General features: G+C 41.0%; 1 protein-coding gene across 3 annotated transcripts in view; it reads left to right on the top strand.

Annotated features, from left to right (window-relative positions):
* Positions 1–15,699, top strand: part of UBE2D2 (ubiquitin conjugating enzyme E2 D2) — a 30,584-nt gene extending 14,885 nt beyond the window's left edge. For all 3 annotated transcript variants that reach the window (XM_034411714.3, XM_087891267.1, XM_034411715.3), the window contains 6 exons: positions 123–186; positions 1,973–2,004; positions 2,080–2,157; positions 2,241–2,346; positions 13,614–13,707; positions 14,821–15,699. In XM_034411714.3, the coding sequence (XP_034267605.1) occupies positions 123–186; positions 1,973–2,004; positions 2,080–2,157; positions 2,241–2,346; positions 13,614–13,707; positions 14,821–14,866 (420 nt within the window). In that variant the 3' untranslated portion in view covers positions 14,867–15,699. The remainder of the gene's footprint in view (positions 1–122; positions 187–1,972; positions 2,005–2,079; positions 2,158–2,240; positions 2,347–13,613; positions 13,708–14,820) is intronic.
* The last annotated feature ends 2,304 nt before the right edge of the window (positions 15,700–18,003 follow it).

The raw sequence follows: 18,003 nt of genomic DNA, 5'->3' as shown, positions 1-18,003 counted from the left end.
ATTATGTTATGCATTTCCTTTAATTTATGTTGAATAAAATTTAATAATAAAATAATGCTATAGTGAACACTTCACTATGAGATAAAATGACTGTATTTTAATCTAATGTGACTGGTTTTTAGGAGCTGAATGATCTGGCACGTGATCCTCCAGCACAGTGTTCAGCAGGGCCTGTTGGAGATGATAGTAAGTATCTGTAAAAAAGGAAAAGGCCTCAGATTAGGATTCTTTTGGGCAATAAGAAGAATCCTAAATGTATTCATATTAGTCTTCTATTTTAAATACAAAGCATTCTAAGCCAGTGAGTGCCATCAGAGTAACATATACCATCAGAGCACATACCATCACGCATTGCTGGTTCAATCAACTCGGAACCAAAACATCTGGTTAATGAATTGCATTGAAACAACCTACTTCCACTTTTCCTAAAACAGGTAAAATAGATTGAATGGATTTCTGTTCTTAAAAGACTTATAGAAGAATCCTTAATTTTGATCTTGAGCAATCACAACCTTACATCTTAAAATTAAAATTTAATATTCATTAAACTAATTTTGTACAGGTAGTCCTTGGGTTACAATGGCAATTGTATGCTGTCACTGAGTGATGTAGTAGTAAAGCATGACATCATGTAACTGCATCACTTAGTGACAGCAATCTAGGCAATCCTGGTTGCTGTCATAATCCCAAAACATGCAGGAAGTGGCAGGAATCTCGGGTAAGGAGCATGGGGATGCTGCACGGGGTGGCGGGTGAGGCCCTGGGCGGCTGGCTGCAAGACAGCACATGAATTGTGTGCATGTGCTTTAAAGCTCAGGGAGGAATGGGGATTTAACGGAGTGACTTGCAACTTTCCCTGCCAGCTTTCCCATTGACTTTGTTTGTGGGAAGGTGGCAGAGAAGATCACAAATTGTGATCACATGAGTGTGGCCTACTGCCAGCTGGTTGATGGGCTCCTAAATCATGATCATGTGACTGCAAGGGTGCTGGAACTTCAAGGACTGGACATAAGCACCACTTGTTCAGCACCTTTGCAACTTTAAACAGTCACTGAATGAGTAGTTGGTAAGTGAGAACTACCTGAATTATAAATGTATAGTAAATTTAGTAACTGGAGATGTTTGGATATGTTTATTGTCTTAAATCTGTTTGAGTGATAGTATAAAAGTACTTCTTAAGGAGTTACTGTTTCATATACCAAATATAAACCATCTCTGTCTTTCAGAAACAGCAATGTGAAGTGACAAGCACTGAATAAAATTCATATACTGTATGCTACTAATCAAATTAACTTCTAATTGCCATTTCAATGGTAGTTTGGCATATAGGAAGATGCAAATTGCCCAAACTAAGTTTGGTTTATTAGTTTCTCACATTTATTATATTAATAGAGACACCAAACTCATACAATAGGCATAAGCCAGATTTTAAATTGAAATTGTGAGCAGTTTGGATGCCTGGGATCTGCATTTGTCCAGTTATTTGTGTACTAATTACCAGGTCAGCAGAACTTATTGATGGTAGCAGGGAGACAGTGCTAAGATCATGCTAAATCACAACGCAGTTTAGTAACAAATCAGTGTTCTGGAATATGCTAGCCTGATAGCACTCACAGGCATCTCTTCTAAGTTAGATCTAAGTAGTAAATAACAGATGGCTCTGTCTCTGGTTTCTTTAGAAATGTTGCAAAAGGCATGGACTATGACTTCTTTTCAGAACTTGCCCGGGGAAAGGCACTTTCCTAGCTTCTATTTCTGTTTGCTCCTAGAAGTAGCAGCCCAACTTACAAGATATGATATAAATAGACCATACATGAAATTGTTCATAATCTAGAAACCACTAAATGTAATCAGAATATTAGCATATTACTTTGCCATTAAGCCATATTATGGCTTAAAATGGCTGAGATTTTAAAGAGGAACTTTAGTCTTAAGTGTCTTAGTCAAGCTTTCACTTTCTTTTTTCTTCTAGTGTTCCACTGGCAAGCAACAATAATGGGACCAGTAAGTAGCCCTCCAATTTTAATTATGATAGAGGCAAATATCTTAAATCGTCTTCTAATAGCTTTATCTTTGCAGAATGACAGTCCCTATCAGGGTGGGGTGTTCTTCTTGACAATTCACTTTCCAACAGATTACCCCTTTAAACCGCCTAAGGTAAGGAACTTTTTAGATCCCAACATTTTTGATACCTCTTATGCTAGGTATTATAAACCAAAGAAATAATTTATTTTTAACAGGTTGCATTTACGACAAGAATTTATCATCCAAATATTAACAGTAATGGCAGTATTTGTCTTGACATTCTACGGTCGCAATGGTCTCCAGCATTAACTATTTCAAAAGGTAAGCAAAAGAGCTTTTACTGTACATGGATATATATATTTCTAGAGATAATGATACATATGCAGCTGTCTTTACTCTTTAATTTCCTACTTGCAACCAATTCAGAATTTAAAGCACCTGATTCCACCAAAGTTTATGGTGTTACATTTTAATTATATCAAATCAATTTAGTTTTGTCTTGTTCTGGTTTTGTGAGCAGGTTTGACTTATACTTTGTAACTGAAACATTATAAGCATTTGGTTTTAATTATATGTATTATTTGGATATCTTATTTCTTTTAAAAATCCTCATAACCAGAAATATCTGAATTGAAATATTAAATTAGGAAAAAAAGGCAGCAAGCAGTAAAGAGCATTTGTGGATTAAATATTCTATTAAAATGAATTCCAAACTCTGTTTAGTAATTATAAAATAAATATTCAAAATATGCAGTTGTTTTAATAATGCAACAGCACTTTGCAAGTATGTGCACAAAATGGTGCACATAAATTTGGTGTCAAAGGGAACAACTAATTTCTATAACATTCCTTTAAGTTAGCATAGCCCTTCTTTAACATTTTCTTATGCTTAAAATATAGGCACATTGATTGAAATATTGCAATCTCAGTATGAACATATTTCATTCAACAAACTAGAACCTTGCTTTATGATTTTCAGGCTGCAGGAATAAAATCCTTCACTCATTTTTAAACTTTCAGGTATTCAGTAAATTTGTGGATAGGTTCTGATAAAATTCAGTAGCTTTATCTGCCAACCATTGCATTTAAATGTGCATACTAAATTCCTTTTGTTGGTTGTAATTCTCTGGTTCTCCATTGAGAGTGGAGACAGCAGCCAGGATGGGTAGCAGCAGCCAATCAGCATGAAGGACTGAGTCTATCAATCACATCAAGTCCCGCCCTTGTTACCGGGCAGACCCGCTTTAGACTCAGTCCTTCAGCTTGATCTGGCGTGTGGGTCTTTAGCTCTACCTCGTTTCTGGCTATTTAGCTTATTTGGATGTTTTTCTCTGGCTTTTTGACTTCGGACTTCTAGACTACGGTTTTCCGCTTTTTCCCCTTAACGGTTGGATCGACTCTCGGACTTCTAACAACTTTGTGGTATCGTTCAGCCCTTTACTGCCCTTCTAGATAGGACACTATTTCTAACTGTAGCACCCCTGGGGGCGGGCGCTTGTCTTCCTGGTTGATTTGCCTGGGCTGGGAGGCTTCCCAGAGGGACTGGCTCTACTCGACGGCCGTTTTAGCCCCCGTTGCAACTTGGGCGGCTAATTGCTTGTATCGGCAGGTCACGCCGGCCATTTTATTTTCCCTCGCTCGCCCTCTGCAATTTTACATCGTCGGAGCCTTCGGCGGCCATTTTGATTGCCCTCAGTAGGTCTTGGCTTCTGGGTCAGGGCGGCGGCCATTTTTGTTTGCTCTTTTCTCCCCTGACGTCTCCTTGCCAGCAGAAGGTTTAGCTTCGGAGTCAGGGCGGCGGCCATTTTGTTTGCTTCTCTCCACATTGAAAGCTGCTTGCCAGCAGGAAGTTTAGCTTCGAAGTGAGGGCGGCGGCCATTTTGACTGCTAATTTCGTCGTTTCTGGCCTCAATTTGACAAAAATCTCCCTTTATTCTGCTCTGCCTCTGTTTGACTATTAAAGTTACTGGACTTGTTGGATCTCAACAATAGTGGACCTGCTGATTCCACTTAGTGGCCTTACTGTTTGGACTTCCTTTGTACTTCCTACCTAGCTGTTATTACCTCATCAAGTGCCACTTTGGACTAAAATTTGCCCATTACTACTAGCCTTTGTGGAGCTCTCGCGCCCCCTGGCTCTTCTACACTGTGATCTTGCAGACGTTTATCAGAGGGGTTTGTCCACGCCCCCCCTTATTGTCTTGGCCTGCTCACATTGACTTTGTGACCTTGTGAAGTTTCCTACGCTCCCCTTGCTATTGCACCTGAGCCCCTTGCCAGCCATTATGCCTAAGGCGCTGTCAAAATCGAAACACGGCCGTAGGGCCGGGGCTAATGAAAGTGAGCGTTCAGGCCCTCAGTCTGCTGATCAACCTTTAACTCGGGAGGCCTCTCAGGAGCCATCCCCAGTTTTGCACGAGCCTCATGCCCATCATAGACCTGATAAACAGGTCTTGATGTCCAGAGCTGAAAAAAGGAGGGACAAAGTGTTGAAAAAATTATGTGACAAGGCCTGCGCTGATCTTACCTGCACTGTCTCTCAGCCTCCTGCAGTAAGGGTGACCTCAGCACCCTCAATACCTTCTCGCCCAGACACTCCGGATCAGATGTCACTCCAGGATTGTCCAGTGACCATCTCTACCACAAATCTCTGGGGCGCTGAGACCTCTGATCAGCCTGCTTCTTCGGATCCGGATCCTGCGCAGGTCTCTTCTCTGTCTCCTCCTCCGACTGCCTCTGATCCTGAACCTGGGCCTGTTCAGGTTCCTGGCCAGCTTTCTCCGGAGCAGATACAACGCATGATTGAGGCGGCGGTGCAGAAGTCTCTAGCCGCTCATTCCTGCCTTTCCAGCTGTGCGGGTTCCATGAGGTCAGCATCGCCCGTTTCTCCGGAACGGCCAACTCCTGAAAAGAGGCAATGCAGGGCTCCTGATTCTCCGTCCTGCTCTCATTCTACTCAGCCCTCAACCTTGGCGGATGCTGAGTATAGCGACTCCGGTCTCTCAGATGATGAGAATCTTCCTCCGGACCAGCCCTCCTTTACGGGGTTGTTTCCGCAATCATTGTTCAAGTTGCTTCTGTTTAAAGCTGTTTCTACGGCTCGTTTGTCCTCTCCAGTCGTTGATCCTGTGCCCGCATCTCCAGCTGACTCATTGGATCCCATGTTTGTCGAACCTGCCAGACCAACTACATCTGTGCCAACCCCACCGCTCTTTTTGGACACAGTGAAGCGGCAATGGTCTTCTCCTACTTCAACCGTCCTGCCCTCGGCCAATGACCGAAGGAACTTCCAGGTGGCCACAGAATTGGACTCCATCCTCCAAATCCCTTCTGTCGACGTGCCCATCGTCGCTTTACTGCCTAATGTCAACGTTCCAGGGGATCCGGACGAAGCACTTCGCCCGGACGAACGTAGATCGGACTTAGTCCTTCAACGGGCTCACCAAGGATCCGCCTGGGCTATTAGAGCTGCAACCTCAGCTTCATTCTTTAACCGGACTACCCTGCTCTGGTTGCGACAGCTGCAGGAAAAATTGTCGCCTGATGATTTACATATCAAACAGGACCTTAACAAAATTGTTGCAGCTCTGCAGTTCTCAGCTGACTCTTCCTTGATTGCTGCCCGCTTCGCTTCTAAAGCTCTTGCTTCCTCCGTGGCTGCCCGCCGCTTAGTATGGTTGCGTCATTGGCAAGCGGACACTAGACACAAATGGCGCTTAGCCTCGGTTCCCTTTGGGGGTACCAGGTTGTTTGGAGATGCCTTGGAGCCATTTCTCACTGAAACGAGAGACAAAAAGAAGATCTTAGCTCCTATTTTCCGCAGGGGGGAGTCCCGTTTTTCCCCTTACACCCCTCGTTCTCAGTTTAGAGGTAACGATGCGGGTGGGTCTTCCTCCTTTGGTTTTTCTAGGCCCCCTACTAACTTTACTAGATTCCGTGGCTCTCAGGATAGGTCTGTTCGTGGTAGGCCCTTCGTGTCTAAACGGCCCTTTCGGGGGGGAGGAGGTCGTTCCTACCGACGTCGTCGCTAAGTGCATCTCCGGTCCTCCCATAGGCGGCAGATTGGCCCTCTTTGCTGCCTCTTGGGAGAGATCTATTTCCGATCAATGGGTCCTGGCCACGTTAAAATCTGGGTTGGCCATTGAATTCCTTTCCCCTCCTCCGAGTGTCTTTGTTTGCTGTCCGATTTCTCGTAATCCGGAAAAACGTGTCCTTATGGACGCTGCGGTACAGCATCTCCTTTCCATCAGGGCTATCCAACCTGTCCCTCCTGATCAACGGGGTACGGGTTTCTATTCCCGGGTTTTTCTGGTGCCTAAGTCCTCGGGGGGGTGGAGAACCATTCTGGACCTTAAACGGTTGAATCGGTATGTAGTATACCGAAAGTTTAAGATGCAGTCCTTAAAATCCATCCTTGACGGCGTTAGGAGGGGCGATCTCCTTTCTTCGATAGATCTCACTGAGGCCTATCTGCATATTCCAATTTGTCATTCCCATAGGCGTTATTTGCGATTTTGTTACGGGGGGGTCCACTATCAATACAGGGCCCTTCCCTTTGGCCTCTCCTCTGCTCCCCGCACCTTTACTAAGGTGCTAGCAGCCTTAGCTGCTTCCCTCAGGGTTCGTTCAGTTCGGCTTCTCTGCTACCTGGACGATATTCTTGTTCTGTCCTCATCCCTACAACAGGCTACTCGAGATCTTCAGCTTACTCTAGAGACCTTGGCCTCTCATGGCTTTTCGATTAATCTTGAGAAAAGCCACCTAATCCCTTGTACTTCCCTGGTCCATTTGGGGGCTCTCATTGACTCTGTCCAGGGGAGGGTTTTTCTTTCTACAGAAAGACAGGACAGTCTGCGAGGGTTGATATCTAGGATTGAAAGGTGTCGGGCTGTTTCACCTTACGTTCTTTCCCAACTCCTGGGGAAGATGATTTCGGCCATAACCATTGTTCCCTGGGCTCAGCTCCACTCCCGGGAGCTTCAATGGTTCCTTTTACCTTTTCAGAAGGCGGGCAGAGCCACATCAAGCAGGCCGATTCCTGTTCCCTCAGCTGTTCGCAGGTCCCTCAGATGGTGGACATCGCCAGCTCTGTCGGCCGGCTCCCTCTTCCTCGAGCCTCAACGAGTGGTGGTCACCTCAGATGCCAGTCTTCTCGGCTGGGGAGCTCATTGCCAGGGGCAGATAGCTCAAGGAACTTGGACTGTCCGAGAAGCCGCCTGTCCGATCAACTGGCTGGAATTGCAGGCTGTTTTCCTTGCCCTCCAGGCCTTCCATCACCTGGTGTCCGGTGCTCACGTTTTGGTACTAACGGACAATGTCACTGCCAAGGCACACCTCAACAAATTGGGGGGCACCAGGTCGAAGTCCCTGCTTTCTGTGGCGCTGAAGTTAGGTCTCTGGGCGGAGCGCCATCTCAGCTCCCTTCGCGCAGAACACATCTCTGAAACCAGCAACACTCAGGCGGATTGGCTGAGTCGACAACGTGGACAATGCGGAGTGGCAGCTTCATCCTCGCATTTTTCAAGGTCTGATTCAGCGATTCGGCGTTCCTGTGATCGATCTCTTTGCCACGCATCTGGATGCCCAGCTACCTCTCTTCTTCGCCCGATACCCGGAGTCTCAGGCCGTTGCCACGGATGCTGTGCGATCCCCTTGGCCGCGGGGCCTATTGTATGCCTTTCCTCCGACCGGGCTGATTCCCAGGGTCATTCGCAAAATCCTGACAGAGCGGGCGGAGGTGATATTGTTGGCTCCCCACTGGCCTCGGAGGCCTTGGTTTGCGGACCTTGTGTCTCTTTCAGTCGCCCCTCCTTGGCGCCTTCCACATGATCAGGACGTTCTCATTCAAGGTGCCTTGTACCATCCGGATCTGCCTTGGCTCAATCTGACCGCCTGGCGGTTGAGCGGCGCTGTCTGAGTGACGTGAACATTCCAGGCGACGTGATTCAGATTATTCAAGCCTCTCGCCGCCCTTCGACAGAGCGAGTTTACTCGGCTACTTGGCGTGCCTTCTGCTCGTATTGTGCCAGTCATGGTGTGTCACCCCTTCAGGCTTCTATTGTGGACGTGTTGGTGTTCCTTCAGAAGGGTTTCTCGGAAGGCCTTTCTCCTAACACTTTGAGGCGCCAGGTAGCGGCTATCTCATCAGTCCTTCGCTGTGGTTCTCTCTCATCATTGGCCCAACATCCTCTCATTCGCCGCTTCCTCCGGGGTGCTTCTAACATGTCTCCCCCGGTGTTACACCGCTATCCAACCTGGGATTTGCCATTGGTGTTGAACTCGCTTATGGGTCCTCCTTATGAACCGTTGCGGACAACGAGCCTCCGATTGTTATCCTGCAAGGTCGCCTTCTTGGTGGCCATAACTTCGGCCTGCCGTATTTCAGAGATTGCCGCCTTGTCAATTCGCTCTGATCTATGTGTGTTTCATGCTGACCATGTGGTACTCCGCCTGGACCCCACCTTCATCCCGAAGGTCAATTCGGTGTTTCATCGCTCCCAGGAGCTGATCTTACCTAATTTTTGTCCCAGACCGACTCATCCTTGAGAACGCTGTTGGCGCACTTTGGACGTTAGACGAGCTCTGCGGATTTACCTGAAGAGAACAGCTGGGGTTCGCCGTTCGGAGTCGATGTTCGTATCCTTCTTGCCTGTTTCCCTGGGCCTTCGCGTGACTTCATCTACAATCGGCCGCTGGATCCGACAAACCATTGCTTCGGCATACGACCTCCGTTCTCTCCCGCGACCGGCACGTATAACAGCGCACTCCACCCGCAGTGCTTCTACGTCGGCTGCCTGGTCTACTCAGGCTTCATTGCTCGAGATTTGTCGGGCGGCGACATGGGTTTCACCTGTTCCCTTTATTCGGCACTATAAAATTGACTCCTTTGCTTCGGCGGAGGCTGCATTTGGTAGACAGGTGTTACAACAGGTCATTTCTGGGGAGGATGTTTCGCACCAGTCTGGTCCCACCCCGGCTTCGGGACAGTGAACTGGGGTATGTCCCATCCTGGCTGCTGTCTCCACTCTCAATGGAGAAGGGGCGTTGGTCCTACCTGATACGCTCCTTCTCGTTGAGTGGAGACAGCAGCCAGACCCTCCCTTTAGTGTTTTTTCTTCAGTCTGGTGTTTTCAACCTTGTTTTTTCTTCTGGACTCTGTTCTTCGTTTCCCACACGCCGAGTCTATCTCTTCAGTTCTTCGCCTAAAGCGGGTCTGCCCGGTAACAAGGGCGGGACTTGATGTGATTGATAGACTCAGTCCTTCATGCTGATTGGCTGCTGCTACCCATCCTGGCTGCTGTCTCCACTCAACGAGAAGGAGCGTATCAGGTAGGACCAACGCCCCTTTTCTAAAGCTTGTGATATTGCTATAGTATTGCACATTGATTTTATATTAACCAGCAGTGCACATGTGATTTTATTGTACAGCAATTATGCAACTCATAACGTTGTACAACAATATTTTATGTAGATTCTTCTAGTAAATAAGTTAAAATTTAAAGCAAATTTCAAACTCTAGAGAAAAATTGTTTTATCTTGTATTATAATGTTTTATTTTAAAGAAAAATATATTAAGAAATTTTATATATTAAAAAAACCTTACAGTTTCTGGTACTTTCAGTCAGGCAGTGATATCATCAAGCTTTATTTATCTGTATATGTTTACAGAATGAAATTGTTTTGATTTACCTAAAATAATGATTAACTTTTATTATGTTTGGTACTATTCAGAACTGGTCTGGTCTAGTTTTACAGTTGTGACCTTGTTTATTCAAATATGTTTGACGTCTAACACCCTCTCTTTTCTTATTCCAACTCTTGTACAATAGAAATTCTTACTCTGGTGCTTGGAGACATCCAAATATGGGTTAAACTCTTCAGTTGCTTAAAAAGGGAAGATCACATAGTTAAAGTCAGCTGTTAGTACTTCCATGCTCTTCTTATTTTTTTTCCATGTGCTTTCCCAAGACTGTTATGTCGTATGTGTTTTCTCAACCTGTGTTGCTACATTTCCATCTTGGTAGCAAACAGAGTTGTATATTTTTCTAATCTGTTGAGTTTCCCATCTCTCTTTACAACTGAAAGACTAGGGCACAGGTCTCCAAAGAATTTTTGTTTATTACATCAGAGAAGTCAAACCAGTGACAAAAAAATTCAGACAAAACTTGGAAGCTTTAAGCCACAATTAATGTCTATAAAAGTCAATGTGCCAGTCCAGTGTGGAATTTAACGCTTGGAAACTGCCCATCCTGTCATGATTCTTGATCTGATGTTGAGTGTCCTGCCTTGCATACAGAATCCTAGTGCTAAATGTTTTGGGAAGGAGTTCTGCTGCCTTAACTATCCTTGTATTTGCAATAAAATAAGGTATGCCTTCTGAAGTTCAAGGTCACCAATAGGTGGCACTACCTCACCACTTGGAGATTGGAAACATCCAGTGAAATGATTCTTCTGACTTAATAAAACAAAAAAAATCAGATCTCCGTTTAATTTTAAATATTGGCTCTGTCATTCATAAATCAGATTAAACAATTAGGCAAGATTACTCAGACTTTATTTCTATAAGTTTCCACACACACAAGAATTCTCTTGATTTTTTCATTTTCCTATGATCCCAAACCCATAAAACCATTGAAGCTAACCTAATAAATCTAAAGATTTGCACATTAATAATTGAATGTAGATCCCTGACCTTCATTTCCCCCTAAGTAGGGTTTTCCCAGTTTCTATTGTTTCCCAGTTCTGTTCTATTTCTATTCTCAGTTTGTAGAAAGGAAGGGAAGTGGTTATACTTTTACTTACATAGAAGAATAGCATAGTAAAATTGTCCTCTTGCTGTATAAAATAATAGAAGCCTTAGTTCTTGGTCCCAAGACAGCATTAGTCACATACAATTCAATCAAAATTCAGACATGAGTTACTCTGAAACATTCTTACATAGTATTCTACTTAACATTTTTCATCAGTTCATAACAAAATAGTTAAGGTGGAATCAGACCGTCCTTTAGAAAAAAAGCAATCAAGTTAGTGATAATATATATAAAGAATGTCAGTAAATAGTTTTAACGTTTTTGTCCAGTTGCTTCCCCTGCCCCCAAAATTGGAAATGCTCCTTTAAAAGATTCTGCAAAAAAATAATATTGCCTTAAGAAAATGCACTGAGCTGCAAGTCCTTCCTTAAAAGGCACTGTCACTTCTTTTTTTGCCAGGACTTTTATTGTGAAGATGGATTAGCCGCTGGATGCTGGATAGGTGTGAGTTCCATAAAGGGCTTATTAAACCACATGAAATGTTTTCCTTTGTGGCTGACATTATAGCAGAAATCATTGCTCAGTATCTAATACAGCTGCAATTGCTGTTCTAGAAGATCTGTAATTGGGTAGTCAAGACAACCTCCAAGACAGGTTTGGATGGAAAATACCTCTTTGGCAATAAACTCTTAAGGATATCTGGAAAACCAAAGATAAAAGGAAAACCGTGCCTTCCATTCCTAAAATAGGTAGATAGGTAGGTAGGTAGGTAAGTAGATAGATAGATAGATAGATAGATAGATAGATAGATAGATAGATAGATAGATAGATAAAAGTTTATTGTCATTGTACGTGTATACACAATATACCCATACACCGAAATTCACATAACACCCAGAGACCAGACCCAACTCACATGACAATCCCCGGACACACCCCCATCCACCAAAAATTCCCCACCCCTAAAACCACCTAAGCATCCACACAACAGACCCAAGTAATGCTGTCCAACAGCTCACTGATGGTGGTCCTTTAGTTCATTGTTGAGTGTAATTATAGCTCTGGGATAAAAACTATTCAGAAAATGTGTGGTCCAAGTTTTAATTGTTCTGTATCTTCTGCCAGAAGGCAACAGTCCAAAAAGATTGTAAGCAGGATGGGAAGAGTCTCTTTGAATGTTGTGCAACTTCCTCAAACAGCGAGATGCAAAGATGTCGTCCAGGGCTGGTAGCTGGAGCCCGATGATATTCTGGGCACTTTTAATGAGTCTCTGTAGAGCTTTTTTTCCCGCTTCAGAGCTGCTCCCATACCATGCAAGAATGCCGTATGTCAGGACACTCTCAATGGTTCTGCGATAGTAGGACAGAAGTAGATGCTGAGATAGATTTATCTTCCTGAGCATATTTGAGAACTAAAAAAAAAAGAAAAAGATATTTGCTAGTCACATTCAAAGAAATCAATCTTATCAAAGGGATTTCTGATTCTATAAACTAGACTGTTGCTTGGCTGCTGAGGATTGACTGCTGGACTATATAGGCCAATGATTTAATCCAGCAGGGCACTGCTTATGTTGCAGGATATACATACATACGTACATACATACATTAAATTCTTTTCTTAACAGAAGCTAGAGGTAGCTTCTTTTCCTCTGACAGAATAGATTTCCAAGTGCCTCCCATAATTTCTTCTAATTGCAAGGGCGCTAAAGAGAATTAGATGTGACTCAGCAGTGGAGGATATAGGCCATGTCATTGAGCCTCAGTATTTCTCCACCAACTCTAGCAGTTTTACACATCCAACCTGAATTGCTGCAACCGGCTGCTTGGTTGCTGAGAAATATCCAACTTGAGTATACCAAATCATTAATTTAGGATACTCTGAATTATTAATAAGAGGTATCCCATTATCCAAAAAGTATTTTACTCAGAGAATATATGAGATCCATTGGGGACCTTTATTTATTAATGCTGAATGCAAGGCAATTGGCTTACACAGGTAGTTTTATTTTTCCAACATGGGCTGTAAATGGGGTTTTCAACCAGATATCTTGTGTAGACAAGCCATGGTATTATCCTTGATTTTTTTCCTATTATAAGTAAGTATTGTCTTGATTCTCATTCTACTATCAAATACTCAGAGGGAATTCAAAGAATTCCTCATTTCTTAACATGCCTATGTATATAGATATTTATAGTGGAACCCACTTATTGTTCTCAAAGATCCCAAATTCTTTTTTCTCAGCTTGATGTCCCTGAAAGTTGTGGTTTTCGTAGGCATCATTTTGGCCAGGTGGATTTCCAGCTGATAGTCCTCTCACTTTCTAATGTGTCTTTTATATGGATTTCTATAATTATTATTTTGAAACAGACTCCTCTCATTTCCTAAAATTAATGATCTTTCAGGGGCTTATCTTCCCCTTGTTTTACCCCAGTCTGTCCTATCACTAACAGGCTGAATGAAAAAGAGCCATGTGATTGTCCTGCCTTCTTGGGCAGTAGATGAATTTAACACATACTGTATCACAGATTTGAAGAAACATCCATAAACAGTGATTAGTGTTTGTTCTAGGGTTGGCAAAACTCACTATTTCAGACTTCACCTTTTTATTAGTTAGCAAACTGGGGCTGTTTAATTCAGTAGTGTATGTACAGGGGGAATAAGGGAGACATTTCTAGAAAACAGCTTGTCAAATAGATATTTATCTCATCCATGAAAAAGATTGACTTAAATCTCTTTTAGGGGGCCTGAAAGGAAATTAAATACTGTTTGTTCAGACAATGACTAGCAAAATTTTTAGGGGGAATTTCAATCCTAAATGATGTGTTTTATTCCCTCTAGTACTTTTGTCCATCTGTTCTCTGTTGTGTGATCCCAATCCAGATGATCCTTTAGTGCCTGAGATTGCACGGATCTACAAAACAGATAGAGAAAAGTGAGTATGGTAGTCAAACATCTTAAAAATAAAATGGTTAGATTATTTTTTTTAAAATAAGGAGAATATTTTAATTCGTGACTACGTTGATACCAGATATATTTTTTCTTGTTCAAGAGTAATGTCTTCTGTTAGCAGCTTTGTATTTTCAGCTTTAAAATATAATTATTAGCTAGGAATAAGGTTTACTCCTCAACTAGATTGATTAATCCACTGAAAGTCTAGTCATTATTATTTGTACTTTTATACATTATTTTACAATTGCCTCTCTTAGGCCTTTCAGTTTCTGCTTTTAGGCTGCAGAGGGAGGAACAACTTAAACTTCTATCACAAGACACATGATTCAGGTGGTGGTAGGTGAACAAAAAAATACATGAGATGTGGCATGATTAATAATGGTGAATACTCCAGTTAGTTTTACTGGAAAATCTTTTGAGGTTCTGTTGGTTCCATTTTAAAGAAATAATTTCCCATGCATTATTATAGCTACATTATTCTTCCTATATCATTACTGCTGTACCACTAAGCAGTAATTCTGCTAACAATTAAGAATCACCTGAAAAAGAAAAATAATTAGGCTTGAGCACAATGAAAGTGACTGTTTTGAACTTCTGGACCTAGAAAATTGTATAGGTGATAACAGAGTACATCAGAATTCATTATTTTGAATTATTTTACAAATAGAAATTCAAACAGATAGTTAATCTGTAACATAATCCTTATATTTTTCTTTTACTAACATTAAAAGAAATTGAACATGACTAGATTTCATACTTTGCAGCCTGTGCAGTGCATGAAGTTTATAACTGAGGTAAAGAAAGTGAGATCAAAAATGTAAAATACAGTATGTGTATGTGTCAGTGTGCACATGCTCATTTGTGGGTGTGTTAGGAAAGGTTCATCAGGTAGTGTTGGGATTTTTTTAAAAAAATATTCTTAACTGTTGATAGGAGACCTCAGAAACATTTCTGCCTGTTATTCTAAGAACAGTGTTGGAGTGGATGTGATTATTTATTTATTTAGCACATGGCATCTACAGATGTTATTTTTATTAGCTGCTTTAATATTTGGTGAAGCTTACCTATTGTTAATCATTTTTCTTTATATATACAGGTACAACAGAATAGCTCGAGAATGGACTCAGAAGTATGCGATGTAATTAAAGAAATTATTGGATAACCTCTACAAATAAAGATAGGGGAACTCTGAAAGAGAAAGTCCTTTTGATTTCCATTTGACTGCTTTCTATGAGCCCACGCCTCATCTTCCCCTGTGCACATGTTTACCTGATACAGCAGTGCTGCGTGTTGTACACACTTGGAACAACGAAATACTGTATTTCATACCAACATTGACTCCTAGCAAAGAAATGTGTGTGAAAAGCCAGTTCTTCTATCAAAGTCTAGTTGTGAGCATAAAAGCATTCCTAAGAGATTTCAATTGGGCACTAAAACCAACCATGAAGGGAAAGGGGAAGAATAAATTGTTTCTTGTGTTTCTGGGGACTTTTGATGATTCAAGAGGATGCTTTTTAAAAATGGAATCCTTTTAAACTCATAACTGTAATGAAAAAAATGTGAAGAACTTAAAGCTGTTCTGTATTTTATTCTGAAGGACCTAATAAGGTAAATGTATGACCAATAAGATCAAATTGTACCTACATCCTGTGTTTAAAGGTCTGAGTTTAACTGGTCAGAATTTAAATGCATTGGAGCTATTAGTGCATCAAGTGATGTTGATTTTATTTCAAATCTCCCCCTGCCCCTTTCCCTCCCTTTCATAATTTTGGTTTGTATGTGTTTTCTCAATTAACATAGCTAATAGCTCTTATTTTCTTAAGTTTTTAATGGCTTAGGTCTTTCTGGATGTAAGGGTAAAAATTCATTTGACAGACTTGTGTATATTTAAAGACCCAGCTGCTCCCTTGGAGCTTGTACGTTCAAGAATGATTAATCTGTGTAATAAACTGATTACTACAGTCATTACATATAACTGTGTGAATAGGTTTTATTTTTAGTTGTCTGTTTTAAGAATCACTCTTAAGAATAAGTTTTCTCTTGATGGTTGCATTTGAGAATTGTGAATCTTCAAAGATTCATCATTAAAGGCTGTACATCTGTGGGAAAAACAGATTAGTTTGACTCTAGTTTCAGTTCTGATAGTATTAACTTCCATGATGATATGATGGATGATTTGGGTTTATATGTCAGACCAAGATTGCTAACCCTGGTAATGGGTTTGCAAATTGAGTATCACACAATTTTATTTCACGTGATGTGGAGTATACTGTACATAAAGAATAAAAATTGGGCAAAATGGTAACATTTTAATAAATACAGTACTACAGATTACGAGAAAATTTGTTTTAAAAAATGTTGCTCTAAGTATTTGGAAATATCCACTGGGTATGTATATTTTCAAGAAGCCGTTTTAAGAATTATGGAATTACAGGCTAGGAGCTGCTGAACTACTTAAGCCATTGTATTTTGACACTATATTTTCAAATACATCTATACATTCTTAGCACAGTTGAGAATAAATTCCCAATAGCTATGTTTTACATTTATCCTATTTGCTTATTTTATGAGTGTTCTTTATTTGCAGATATATAGCAGTAATATAGCATAATTTAAAAGTATTCAAAGTCATATTACACAATTTCTAAGAGTCCCATTATTTTACCATAATGTTGATAAGACTGACCTCTGAGTTAGCTCACCTAGGGCATTCAATGAATTGATGCCTAATCTGAGACTGAAACAAAAATTCTGAGCTTTCATCAGGATGCTCTAAGTAGACAATGGAATAATTAGTATGTGAGTGGCACATTTCCATTGATGAAAACCATTTATGCTAAAGGAATTTAATTCACTTTAAAGCATTCCCCTTCTTGCTCATTTCCTTCAACTTCTGTGAATTTTCAACAACTTTCCAAAGCAGAATTTGAATGTACAGAGAATAGCCAAGAAAATATGCAGGTTGTGAAGGTTATATTGAATTCCATTTTGCATAGTAGCCTAAGCATTAGTCCATAGGAATTATGCTACATGTGGTAAAAATGTATAGGCAATAAATGTTTACTGTTATAAAAGTGAACACAACAACAGAAAAGTGATTGAGACACTAGTGTTTATACAGTATGTACATGTTAGTCCAAAAGCTTGAGGCTTTCTTGATGAAGAATAGAGAAAATTGGATTAGCAAATACTAGTTATGCTAATGAGAAGTAGGAAAGTATGCTGGGTGGTGCTGATGTGAAAGAAGCTGTTGAGGAGGGAAAATATATGATTTCTACAAAAGATCTATATTAAGTATTTTAAAGAAAAAGCATTGTAAAGAATGTAGTCAAAGCAAACAAGATACAATTAAGATTAAAAGAAGCAGAGAAAATATTAGTTTTGGATGCAATTAAAATAATATTGGGGGTTGGTAAAAAGGCCTCCGGCAGAGTGAATAGAAATAAAAATAATTGCAATTAAATTACTTGTTTGGGGGTACATATGAAAGTAAGTTGGTAACTGACCTTACTGGGAATGAAATTGGAGCGAGGGAATGCTGAAAGAATATTTTAGACAATTGTGTGGAAATGACAGCGATATATCAAGGAATGGGATTAAAATTTCAAAATGATTGAAATTATGGTAATAGCCAAGAAAAAAAATCCAAAAATAATATCAAAATGCCATGAGAATATTGAAGTAGTAAAATTGCAGGTGTTGATGGTGTAAGTGGAGAAATAAGAATAAATCTAAATGAAGAGAATATTTGTAGCTCAAGGTTGAATTGTGGACTCCTTTGTGCTTTCTGAGCTTTGTTGTTTGCTTGCAGACATTTCATTACCTAATTAAGTAATATCATTGCAGTAAATTGCTCTCTGTTTATATGCAGTAGCTCACCCTGCCAGTTTGACTGGGGTGTGGGTGTGGTTTGCTCCTTAGTAGTTTTGATTATTATTTTTTACCTGTTTGCCTGCTGTTAATCCCTACTTATCTGGGTGTTGGCTGCTGAAGAGGATGTGTTCTGAATTTTTTGTTCCTTTCTTAATCTCTTGAATGGTTTGCAAATACAGTTTATTTCTATGTGTCTATTGATGGCTGATTCATCTGAATGTCAATCTTCCAGGAATTTCCTAGCATTTTTGGATTTAGCTTGGCTAGGATGCTCACAATTTCTCAGTTGAAACTATGGTTGAGTCTTCCATGTGTTGTAAGATTAAGGGGGTTTCGTTCATAGATGCGCTGTGCTAGTCTTCTGCCTGTCTGTCTTGCATAGTGGCTGTTACAGTCCTTAACACTA

This window comes from Pantherophis guttatus, chromosome 3, assembly GCF_059756535.1.
Source record: "Pantherophis guttatus breed Tessera chromosome 3, ASM5975653v1, whole genome shotgun sequence".
In the NCBI taxonomy this organism is placed as follows: Eukaryota; Metazoa; Chordata; class Lepidosauria; order Squamata; family Colubridae; genus Pantherophis; species Pantherophis guttatus.
Note: the sequence above shows the minus strand (reverse complement) of the source record. Positions and strands in the feature narration are given on the sequence as shown.